This window comes from Hydractinia symbiolongicarpus, chromosome 7 (genome assembly GCF_029227915.1).
Source record: "Hydractinia symbiolongicarpus strain clone_291-10 chromosome 7, HSymV2.1, whole genome shotgun sequence".
In the NCBI taxonomy this organism is placed as follows: domain Eukaryota; kingdom Metazoa; phylum Cnidaria; class Hydrozoa; order Anthoathecata; family Hydractiniidae; genus Hydractinia; species Hydractinia symbiolongicarpus.
Window position 1 is genome coordinate 18,797,738 of NC_079881.1, and position 12,499 is coordinate 18,810,236.

Below are 12,499 nucleotides of genomic sequence, written 5' to 3' on the forward strand. Positions count from 1 at the left end.
TCTACAGCAGCTTCTTATTCTTTGGAGAGAAACCTCCTTTTTTTAATTAAACTTTCCGTCTTAAAAGACTAGTTTTATCTGCATTGCGATGTAGTTACTCATATTCTCGCCCCCCCTCATCAAGATGTGGCAGAGATGTTACTTCTTGTCTTTGATGAATTGAAAGGGTTCTCGGTAATTGCGTCTCAGAACATCTCGACAGAAGTATCAGTGTCAGTTAGCTGTAACACCTGTCTCTGTTCTTCAGTTACTGTTGAAAATCAGGACATCCTAACACTGTCACCGTCTTCCAGCGTACAGTTGTCAGTTAGTATGTTTTTAGCTTCTGAAAATCTGGAGAATAAAAATAATTGGTTTTGCCCACAATGTTCCCTGCACCAAGAGAGCACTAGGGAAACAAGCTTTACGAGGAATAGCGAAATTTTAACCTTGCACCTGAAAAGGTTTGCAAGAAATGGAGAACATCTGGTTAAGGACAATAAATCTGTTGAAAGTTTTTCCTGTTCTAATCCCCATCTCAATATCCCGATATCTAGTGACTCGGGCACATCTTTTATCCAAAAGTATGCTTTGGTAGCTTTGATAAATCACTCTGGAACATTGAATGCAGGCCACTATTGGGCCCATATCAAAGATCGGACCACAAACTCTTGGTACCTCTGCAATGATAAGGCAATAAGCAAAGTTGATCCAAGAACGCTTAACAGCACATATACTCGCTGCTAGTTTTTTTTTTCCTCTTTATAAAATACCTTCGCTGTTGCTTTAAACCTGTACTACCAGGGTCATGGGGGAGGAAAATGTTAATCCGAGCGGTTTTGTATTACCCCAACTGGTTCATACAAGCCAGTTTACCGTTTATACCCAGAGGGTAAAATGTTCAGCTCACTCTTCTCTGGTAACTTATAAGAATCTTAGCAAAGGGGTTTGCTGTTAGCTTGTCTTTAGGTGTAACGACCCCACTTTTTACCCCAGTTCAATAAGGTGCCCAAGTTTACTAACTTGGTCTTCAGGTTTGACAACCCTGCTGTCCTTAGTCAAAATATCGACAGGCTGGTCTTGTCGTGACAACCTGCTGTGTAAGGCTGAGTGTTGGGGCCCTGTAACACATGTGGAAAGCTACAGCCAGAGTCACAAGTTCTGGCGCACAGGAGGGTCTTATTTAATTATTTTTTATATTAATATATTGTTGACATTTTCATTTTTCTATTTGTGTTTGATCTGTAACCAGTCCGTTTATGTTGTTAGCTCTGTCTTCTGTCGTATTGTTTGTGATAGAAGGATTGTTTTTTCTCTTTATGATTTTCTTAAAGAATAGTTTTAGGTCCAAGTTGGACAGTACTGATGCTTGTAAGAAGCAAGAAAGTGTATTCAGCACCTTCTTCTGGGAGCCTAATCCCATTTTTGACAACCACCGTCCCTGTAGACAAGATACTTCAGTGCAGCTTGCTGTATTGTAAACCTTTTTCAAAACTATTAGACGGCCTTCGCGTCATAGGCAGATCTTTTTTCAAGGGCACGCCATAACTGTGGATATTACAACACCTGCTGATCCCAAGAATACAATGGTCCCTTCTAATTTACAAAGTATCCATGAGCGCAGCTAGTAAGTTAGAACAAAAGTTTTCCACTTATATCAGAAAGTGGCTGAAACTTCACAACTATACATCAAGCATATGCTCTTTACTAATTAAATTCGCTTTGCCCGCTACCAATAAGAAGTCTGACCAATAATTCAAAAGCCTCTAAAATTGTGGCCTTTTGCTTTTGCGCGATTTGCGAGATCCTTTGTTGTCCCAAAACGCAGCTATGTTGAGTTCAGGATAATGGAAGCTGCAAACGCAGCACAAACAGTTGAGGCAGAACTCCACTTTAAAAAAATCAAGGGTCACACTTAATTTGGGAAAAGCGGACTTAGTAGTAGTCAGCGACACTTCCAACGACGAATTATCCAAAGCAATCAAGTTAGAAGTATAGGGTCAGTTGAGAAGATAAGAGGAATACGTAAAGCAAGACCTCTCGTGGAGCTCCATCCTTGCCATGCCTCCAAATTTACTATCTTTCTGCCTACCTTATACGTTCGATGTTTTACCATCCCCATCTAACTTGAAATGCTGTCACATTACTACAGAAGCTAACTGTCATTTATGCGGTAAGGTAGCCTGCACAACATCCCATGTTCTAGGCGCATGTAAAATATCTTAGACACAAGGAAGGTTTACCTTCCGACATGATACTGTGTTAAAACTCTGATGGAGTTAATAAATGCCTTTATTTCAAATATTCCAACAACCGCACCAAAGCGCATCACCAAACAGATCTTTGTAAAATCTGGCCAGGCACAAGCCAAAAGGAAAAGTTTGCCAACAGGCATTTTACATCTTGCCTCGGATTGGAAAGTCGAATCCGACCTAAACAACTCATATTCTTTTCCTGGTTATATTGCAATTACCTCATTAAAAGCAGATGTAATTATATTTTCCAACTGCCATAAAAGGGCAATGCTTATACAACTATCATGTCCATGCGAGGAATATGTGGACAGTTCGCATTCCACCAAAACAACGAAATATTCATCCTTAGTGAATGTGATTGCAACAAACGGTTGGTCTGTCGATTTCTTCGCCATGGAAGTAGGAGCTAGAGGGTATTGTGCTAAACATCTACGCCGCAAAAGCATGGACACCTCTTTCTGTATTTGGTTAGCAAGGAACACTACAGAATGGTCTAACATTACCACCCCCTGTAAAAGCGACCGTGAGGATTCTAAAAGCACCGACAAAAAACGATCTTGCCAATTCAATAACCATGACTCAAACAACATTGACAACCGAATTTCACATTCCACCAAATACCAAAATTCTTTAAATTAAGGATCTGCGAGAAGACCAGGCTTTATTAACAAAGGCAACACATGCTATATGCAAATGCAATCTTGCAAGCTCTGAGTGTGTGTCCGTTGTTGTGCTCTCAATGGTCATCTGAGTATTCTTGCATCTCTCCAATTACAAAGGCTGTCGTACTTAATATGTCTGTGCTCTAACGTTCTCCATCTGATATTGACCCATCAAATTTTCTTTAGGCTTTAAAAGGAAAATATTAGAACGTGACACTGCTTTTAACTAAAACACGCAGCAAGATGTTCCTGAACTTCTCAATACAGTTTTTGATGAGTTAAAAGGCTCTTCTTCACGCGCTGACTATATGTCTAGGGTGACCACCACTTTAACTCTAACGTGATACCTGTTTTTGTTCCTCTTCAAGAGAGGATACATCAAACATTTTAACTCTTCCCACTTCTTTATCCATTTCACAAGGACTCGCCCAATTTCTTAAACCCGAGTCACTATCAGGGAAAATAAATGGCTTTCCCACAATGTAATACACACCGGGAAAGCACAAAAGAAACATCTATCAGTCACTGCTGGTCAGTGCTGATTGTGCAGCTCCTTAGATTTTATGCTGCCTAAAACACTTTTGTCAGATACACCCGTTTGGTCAATTGCTTTTCCGAAAGCGAAAACCCTTGTTTGTCCAGATTTGCTCGTATAATGACATCTCCTTCAGCAGGAAGTTTTCTGTAGTTGCGACCATAAATCATTCAGGTACCATAAAATCTGGACATTACTGGACAAAGGTATATGACCAAAAATCTAAGGTCTTGTTACAATGCAACGATAGATTGGTCCAAAAAATTCACCCATCATCTCTAAATAGTTGCCAGGTCTACGTCCTTTTTTACATCCGTAGGTGACAAATTGTAACCAAACAGCAAGGAGGTTAGATATTTTGTTTTGTCTTCGGGTGTGACGACCCCACTTATTACCCAGTCCAGTAGGGAGGTTCAAGTTTGCTCACTGAACTTTCAGGTTCGACGATCCTGCTGACCTAAATCTGTCATAAGAAGCATTCCAAGGGGGGCAAACACTAGCTTGTGTTGTCTGGGTGGTTTGACACCCACCCATGTTACCCCAGTCACCTTCCAGGCCGGTCCTTTGGAACACACAGAAATGATAGTTTAGTAGGCGACGTTTCGGGAGATCCTTCTACCATCATCAAGCAAAGCAAAATGATGTTGCGCATGTATTTATATAATTGCACAGGATCGAAATTCATAAACATTAACCAATCATAAACGAGCTTATAATTACAGTTAATTATGGTAGGTTCTAATACAAGGGGTGCTGCTTTTAATTCGTTCTCTCAACAAGATGCCCCAGATATTCTTGAGTATCTCATACCAGAGTTGTCCTTAGCTTTTCCTTTCTTTGGTAGATTATTCAACACTTGTGTGAAAATCTACACTACTTGCAGCGCTTGCAATAATATTAGCAAGTCCATTTCTTCAACTGCCCTTGACATCGACTGTGCGATCTTCAGTTTGATTCTGCAGACTATCCTTGTAAAAAGGGAGATCTCGCACTGAATATAGATCTCTAGAGGGTGTAACCTCTACAATTCAAAAACGCAAGAGTCAGTAGACTAGTTCCATCATTACAGCTTGCTGTTTTGTTATCTCACAATCAATCAATTTTTGAAGAGCAAAGAATTGTCAGGTGTCAACTCGTACTTCTGTCACTACTGCAATAGTTACCAAACTGCAACAGTTAAAAAAGAGGTAGCAGAGTGCAATTCAATTTTGATTCTGCAATTAAAGCGCTTTGCCTTTAACAAAGGTCTTGTGTCTAATGTTTGTTCTCCTGTCACATTTTATCCGGGCACCGTTTCTATACCTATCACTGTAGACTGAAGTTTCTTGTCGCAAGCACTACAACTTAAGGGCTGTAATTAACCATTCTGGAAATTTGAACAATGGCCATTACACTACTGTTGCTTATAACCAAGTGCATGGTAAGTGGTTTCATTGCAACGACAGAGCAGTGGTCCCTTGCAAACAAAGCTTGCTTAATGGTGTACAACCTTACATCCTTTTCCTTGAAGAGGTTAGGGAAATTGCAGTCAGCACCACAACTTCCGGCTTATGTCAGCAAGGGGGTTTGACTATTCTTATTTTTTTATTTATTTATTTTTTGTAGTCTTTTCTTTGGAGAGTGACGACTCCACTTATTACCCCAGTCAAAAAGGAAAAAAAAATAAAAAAAAATAAAAAATTATGTTAGCAAGGGGGTTTGGGTGCACTGGTCTTATCTTTGGAGAGTGGCGACTCCACTTCTTACCCCAGTCACACAAGATTGTACAGAGTAGGACAGATTAAAATTTATGGATGAAAAAAATGTCTTGTTCCTGCTGAAGACCGTTCGCAGACCTCTTTTGATGTGACTCAGCTAGACATTTTGGGTACTTTGGTTCAGGAATATGAGTCGAAACCCTTGTACCCTTTACAGAAGTCCTGCGTTACTCTTCCTGTCTGTTTGTTTGTTCAATTTTTGTGCCAATTATCTCCTTGGAAAAAGGAAGAATTGTGTTCTTTTATGTAAGCATATTCTTTAGAGGAGCAAAACTTCTAGAATTTAAATTTAAGACTTAACTGGTCGAGTTTATCATTGTGCGTACACTTTGTAATTTTCATTCTTCTCAGAATCGTCAATCTCCAAAGACAAGACTGAGTGTAGTCAAGCCCCCTTGCTGACTTATTATGGTTAAAATATTCTTACCTCAGCTCTTCTAAGAAGAAAACATATGACTTGTGACTGTTAATAAGGCGGTCATAACAGAAAATTACTGCTTTATCGTTGCAATGTATCCACCTGTGAACCTTTTGGTTGAAGGCTATGGTTGTGTAGTGACCACCCTGATAAAACATGTTACTAAGATCTTACTAAGAATCTTACCTAGATCTTACAAGATTCTTTCTACGATCTTTCTAAGATTCTTACAAAGATCTTACAATATTCTTGGTAAGATCTTACAAGATCTTTGCAAAAAAGTGCAAGATCTTGTAAGATTTTACAAAATTCTTACTAAAAATTGTGTTAAGATCTTACAACATTGTTGATAAAATATATTTAAAATGAATTTTCGAAGATCTAACAAGTTCTTTCATTATTCTTTGTATGATCATACTGTACAAAATCTTACAGTTGCAGAGATTTTACGAATATCTTGGGTTTTAAAAAATTAATTTGTAACAAAAGCGTTGGACATTCTGATGATGACAAAAAATAGGATAAATGAGATTCAACAACTGTATTTTTTATGAATATATTATACAAAGTGAATTATTTTGTGGCTCGATGATGCCATTCAACAATTCCTCATCAGTCCACAATTTCCTGGCCAACTTTCGAGCGTATTTGAGATACTTATGTGGCACCCGAGGAACATCCAGCAGATTTGTGCCATCATCAAGTACCTAATAAAAACAAAGCCTAAGCCTTTATCAACCAAAAAATAGGTTAATTTTTTGGGTGTTGTTTCTGGAGGATAAATAAATATATAAATTTCTTCATAATTGATGTACATACATAGTCACCACGGTTCAATTTATCTGCTGGCTCAATTGAAACCTGCCCCACTGTCGAATTATCACCCTAAAATAAAATATACAAACAAATCAATTAAAAACAATTTTTACAAATTCTCTTTTTTTAAAAATATTGTTTAATCAAGTAAATTTAAAATACCTTATTGACAAGCTCTTGTAGCAATACATTTGTTTTCCTACATTCCTCCAATGTTAATTTTAAGAGATCAGTCTAAAAATGTATGAGAATGAATATATATATATATATAAAAAAACAAAAAAAAACAACATAAAAGTATATTTTTGTAACAGGTCTCTTTTAATATTATATACACATTCAGCTTACATCTTGTTTCTCTTCAATTCTTGTTCAGCTGGGTTGATGTAACTCTGGTAACAAGCGCATCTGCCATCTTTAATACATCAAAATCTCTGACACGAAATAAAGCTAGGAGGGTGCACCGGACATAGAGAAATGTGATATTATGATCCCCGCCACCGTCTGCGAAAACAACAAGATATCGAGACAAATTTTCGTTGATGCGAAAAGTTGACAAAAGCTCACAAACATGTCTCAAAGGATCAGAGGCTTGAAAAATCGAATCCTTGATTCCCACATAAATTGGCCGGCGTAAAACGATCCAGTAGGAGATTCTTGTATGTCACACAAAAGATTCACCCATGGTGTCAAGTTTACCGAATGGTAGTTGTGATTTGAAGACTCGAGCACAACGTTTTTCATTGTTAATGGCTTATCCATGTGGCTTGTCGCTGCTTCGGCGTGCCAGATTCACCAACAGGCATTTTGGCCGTGTTATCCATCAAGACGAAAGTACATTGGTTACGATTTTTCACGCACCAATTCTTTGTGTTTCCGTGAAAATATAAATATTATGCGTAATATTTCTGAAATGAAATAAAGGATTACGGTAGAAGAAAAACTTACGGAAAGTATGCGTTGACGTAGTGGGCATCTTCGTGAAATTTCTGTAATTGTCTTCATTTAATTTGACATACTACATCAAATCGCCCCATATACCTTTTGCTCAAATTTCTATTCTGATAGACTGGATTGAACTGATAACCTATTGTGGTTACACTTGGTACGTGGACATTTGACAGGCCTTCTTTTATCTAGTCGTTTCTTAACCTGTAAAATAATTGAATAAAAATTTTGAATGGAGAAGAACATTAACCTTGTTTCTAGAGATGATGCTGCCCGTTCAACAAAAAAGAGAAGAAGCATGGTATTGCTGTAAATTCTTACCTTCGAAGCCAGCTGCGAGACTGATACTGCTAGCGATAGGTGAGCTGTTTAAGAATGTCTGCGTTCCTCAGCAGCTTTTTCCAATTTTTTCCAGAAGACTGTCTAATTCGGCATAGAACTGCTGAAAGTTTCCGTTTGGTCTTCTTTTATTCGTCCTACGTAAATTGTACTACAACGCTGCTTCTTCGTCTTCGTCGAAGGGAACAGAGATAAATTCCTCAAAACGTTCATCTATTTCAGCTTTATTTCTGAAAAAGACAATAAGTATGAATATTCCAATTCTCACTTTACCTACCAATGAGGCAAATAAGTTTTAAAGTGAAATACTTAATCTGGTGTTTCGCCAGTGAGAAATGCAACAAGACTTCTCCGAATAACTGATGTTAAGCCAGAGACATTTAAATACTTTTCTCTCATATGTTGCGCTGTTAAACGAGACTCAAATCGTGGTATTTGTTGTTCAACTTGTTTGATGGCTTGGTACTGCTTTGTTCGATCTATCGGATCGGTAACTATCCATATAAACGTTATTTTCCCAATGTTTCCACCCGCTGCATGTTTGCAGATTTGTATCTTGAAAATTAAGCAAAAATAATAATTCAACTTTTCCCGACCTCCTGTCACAACAGCGAGTCGGTATAAAAAAATATTCTGTGCCTGGTAAAATGCGTGTGTGAAGATTAAAAAAAGATAAAAGTATAAATTACCTGTCACAAATCTGCAAATCCTTAAACCGCAAGTAACGCGCTCGTTTATCATCGGGTATTTCGAAATCTGCAACACTGCCATCTATGTGAACGGTCTTGTAATTGTTATATCTGTGAAATAACCATTCATTTTAAAATAGGTTTCGTGAATATTACTTTCTTTAATGGCAAATTTTATATTCTGTAAGAAAAGTTTATGAGATATTTCAGAAGGTTGGGTTCTGTTTTCAGCCATTCGTTATTGAGCCTTTTGCAAGTAATTGGAATAGGATCTCATAGCTTCCGCAAGTTGCCTACATGCATTCGAAAATTCTTTTACAGGGAAAGTTGGCGTTGCTCCATAAATCCATGGCGATGAAAAGGGCGTTGCTTTAGTCTCCTAATGATGAATGGTCCAAGGTAAGCTTTGCTCGTTTCCTTGCTCCCAATCAAAATATTCCTTTTCGTATATACCCGAGAAGTTTCCTGGTAATTGTTTACAGTTACCATTGGCTGATGCTTTTGTTGAACTATGAAGAGTTACCATCGATAACCCATAATGAATTGGTAACTTCTTTCACAAGGTTTTTAACGTTGAAGACCCGCTCAGGATGGAACTTTAAATTCCTGGAAAACTTTAGAACGTCATTAATCAATATAGAAAGTGTTGCGGAAAGCACGGCAAGAAAAGGGCACGGCGTAACAGGCCAGGAAACATGGAAAGGAATCAGCATGGCAGGGGTGGGTAGGCATGACAGGCACCAGAAAAGGCATGGGAAGAATAGGCAAAGGCACGGTGAGTGCTGGCCTGGCAGGTTTATTAAAACTCATCCCTCTACAACTCAAGTATTACGTCTTCTCAATATATCTAAGTTATATACATATTAGTCCGGGAGCATAGAAAATATTAAGGTGCAAATATTTCAATTTCAATACCTAAAAATAGGATATTACATTTATATAAGGGCCATATACAGCGAATCATCTTAGCAGAATTATGTGTCAATACAAGAAGTTTTTTGTTAAATTTAGGATTAAAATTTAACTTGGTTCGAATGAATTTGACAATATTGGTTTCTAATAACTCTAACAACAATAAAAGTCAAGATACAAAAATGTTCAGAGAAGTCAACGAGAGTCAACGAGCATCACTTTTAAAAAACGCCTATTTTAGTTTCTTGTGCCTACCATGTTCATCCACACAAAACGTTTAACCAAAATGTGTTAGTTTTATTCAAAGTTTTAGAAAAAGAAAAATGATAGGAGGTTTGGAGTAAAAATACAAAACATAGTCGAATATAATCAAAAATACACGGTGAAAAGGCTAAAAATAGGACGTTTTTTTAGATTTTCGAGGTTTAAAGCCAACTTGGTGCAAAGTAACACATGCACTAAGTAACAGATTTTATAAAATTGACACTTTTTCTCACATATATAAGGATTCAGATAAAAAAATCACCTTGATAATGTGTTATCCTAGCCTCGTCCAGGATTTGAACGGCATATATATCTGGAACAATTTTCAAATTTTATTCCAAATGAGCGCCTCCTTGAATACGTGTCTCGCGTCTTTTGAGAAAATAGAGGGGTGCTCATTCAGGGCAGGCGGTTTTTATATATATTATGGCAAAAGGGGTCGATAATTCTAGGGTAGACGCTTTTTAGACTAATACGGTATATATCATAAATAAATAAATTTAACTAAAAAACAGACATACATTCGCAAACGTAAAGTACCTTATCGGTAAAAAAAAGGTCGGCAAAAAGTGACCAAATTTTGGCTAGGTGACTAAATTTTTTACCGACCAATTTTTTTACCGACATTTTTTTTTGCCGACCGAAAATTTTTACCGACTTTTTTTTTACCGACTAGTAATATTTGCCGATTTTTTGAATTACTTTTTAACCTCCAATTTTTTAGTTTTTTGACTTTCCAAAGTGATTCCAGGGATTCTAATCAAATTTAGACTTTGTCGTTTTATGAAGCCTCATCCGCAATATTATACGGAGTATACACCAAGTAGCGGAGCTCCGCTATATTATGTCTTTGTATACACTAAGTTTGAACCAATTGAACCAATAGCTTTCTCTTAAACCCACGTGAGATGATAAAAGCAAATAATTTCTCGGTTAATGATTGGTTCAATTATTTATGACCATATTTGGTGGAGAGCTTTTTCACAGAGTTAGTGTATAATGATCCTGTAAAACCAAACCTGGTAAAGGAGAAAGAAAATTAAAGAAGTTCTTTTGAATTCCTACTGTTTAATTTAATGCTAACAATGGTATCTTTGTAATATAAACATCAAAAACAACATAATCAACAACAACAAACCGTTCATACAAATAGCAGAGAAAAATAAGTAAATATTTTAACAACGAAAAGGGTTTTCAATTCTTTCCAAGACAGCATTAGCAGATTCCACTGCTTCTGTTATACCAGCAGCTTTGAAGCCATTTAATATCATTTTATCTTGAGCACATAAGAATTCATAAAGTTTTGAAATCCATTTAGCATGCATCACCTTTAATTCGGTTAGATTAAGCGACACTTTAATATCTGCAGGTCTTATGCCTTTCTCCAACTGCTGGGAAACTTGATGAGAAAACCATTCATTGTAACAATTGGAAATGAACGATTTTGCTGGCTTGTTCAAGGTTATATCCAGTGGTTGAAACTTATTTGTTAGGTTGTGGGGCACTATTATAACTCTGCAAGAATTCTTTCGGCAAAGTTGAAGAACAGCTTCGTTATCCTGCCCCTTGAATGTATCCATGATTATTAACGATAGTTGCTCCTTTGGATAATTCAGATTTACTTTGACTTTATCCAGGTACGGAAAAATAATATCTTCAAATAGCTCCATTGATTTTTCAGTATTTGACCAATGATTGCTGGAAAATGTAACATTAAAGCCAGTTGGAAAATCAAACTTTGGGAGGCATCTTTTTGTTTTGCCTTCATAGATAAGTTGAATCGGGAGAAACTTACCAGTCATGCTGATAACAAAAGTAGCTGTTATTTGTCTCTTATCATCGATGCCTTTAATTGGAACAGTTTTTGCTCCTTTTGAATTGAAAGTGTATTTTCCAGGAGACACATAAGATAAAGGAGTTTGGTCCAAATTTAATATAAGATCCTTAGGAATATCATCATCGCTGACAACAGCGGAAATTTGTCGTTGAAATGTGAACTTTTCTTCAAGTAAAAATTGTTCACTTGGCTCGATTTTGCCGGTCGTTCCTTCTCGTTCAGACCATGCCATCGATTTCAATACATTTCTAGCCCAGCCTTCTGTAAGTACAATATGACCACCGAATTCTTTAAGTTTTGATGGACAGTTTGCCTTGACGACTCCATTACCAATTGCTATGACCATTTTTCTTGAAATAGCACCTCCAGCCAGACGTACTCCAGTTATCACATCTCTCACTTTAAGCATAAGTTCGTCTGGTAAGAGGTTTGGCCTACCTTTCTTCTCGTGTACAGTAGATGAAACAGAGTGATTTTTGTTCTTCTGAATCTTTTTTTTCCAATTATTCACTGACGTTCGGAAGAAAGTATATTTTTCTTGAATTTCTCCAGTGCTGATTTGGGGCCATTCAAAAGAGCGTATTCTCCAACTTCATTCTTTATGTTGCTTGGAACTGATGAGTATTTCTTTTTGGTTTTTGGTTGAACAAACGCTTTCATCTCTTTATTAATCGCGTTGATTTCTGCTCCATTAACAGTGCCAGATGCAGAAGTTAAAAACGTTGGTACTTTCTCAGGAGATTTCCCAATACAGCTTCTCGATGAAGATTTATAAAAATCTCTCAAATCTCGTACTTTAGCCATTGTTGCTATTCTTTTTTATCAATGTTTTGATTGATAAAGTGATGAAACAGAAAAGTTACATAATTTGATTTAAGTCCCTCCTTCGCTCCTTGATTGAAATCGATGTCTTTTGTTTTTATAACGTAACAACAAAGGTGGAGAGCAACTTATTATGTCACGATAGATTTCGAAAGCATTCGAATGTTCGAACGTGTTTTTTTTGCACTCATTTTTTTCACAAGGCAAGTTCGTTGATTCATGTTCGTAGAAATATGCCTTCATTCGACAGAAAGATTGCAGCCAGA

The 12,499-nt window shown here is 37.0% G+C and overlaps 2 protein-coding genes across 2 annotated transcripts in view; one reads left to right on the forward strand and one right to left on the reverse strand.

The window, feature by feature from the left end:
- Positions 1-135: 135 nt before the first annotated feature.
- On the forward strand, positions 136-726 carry LOC130648589 (uncharacterized). The gene has a single exon (XM_057454641.1). It carries the CDS (start codon positions 136-138, stop codon positions 724-726), a length of 591 nt encoding a protein of 196 aa, XP_057310624.1.
- Positions 727-10,406: 9,680 nt separating this feature from the next.
- LOC130649571 (uncharacterized) overlaps positions 10,407-12,499 on the reverse strand; it is a 67,256-nt gene continuing 65,163 nt past the window's right edge. The window contains exon 2 of the mRNA XM_057455868.1: positions 10,407-11,810. Within this exon, the coding sequence (XP_057311851.1) occupies positions 10,750-11,757 (1,008 nt within the window). The 5' untranslated portion in view covers positions 11,758-11,810 and the 3' untranslated portion in view covers positions 10,407-10,749. The remainder of the gene's footprint in view (positions 11,811-12,499) is intronic.

Coding starts and splice junctions, on each gene's coding strand:
- LOC130648589 (XM_057454641.1), top strand. CDS start 136: ATGTTACTTCTTGTCTTTGATGAATTGAAAGGGTTCTCGGTAATTGCG.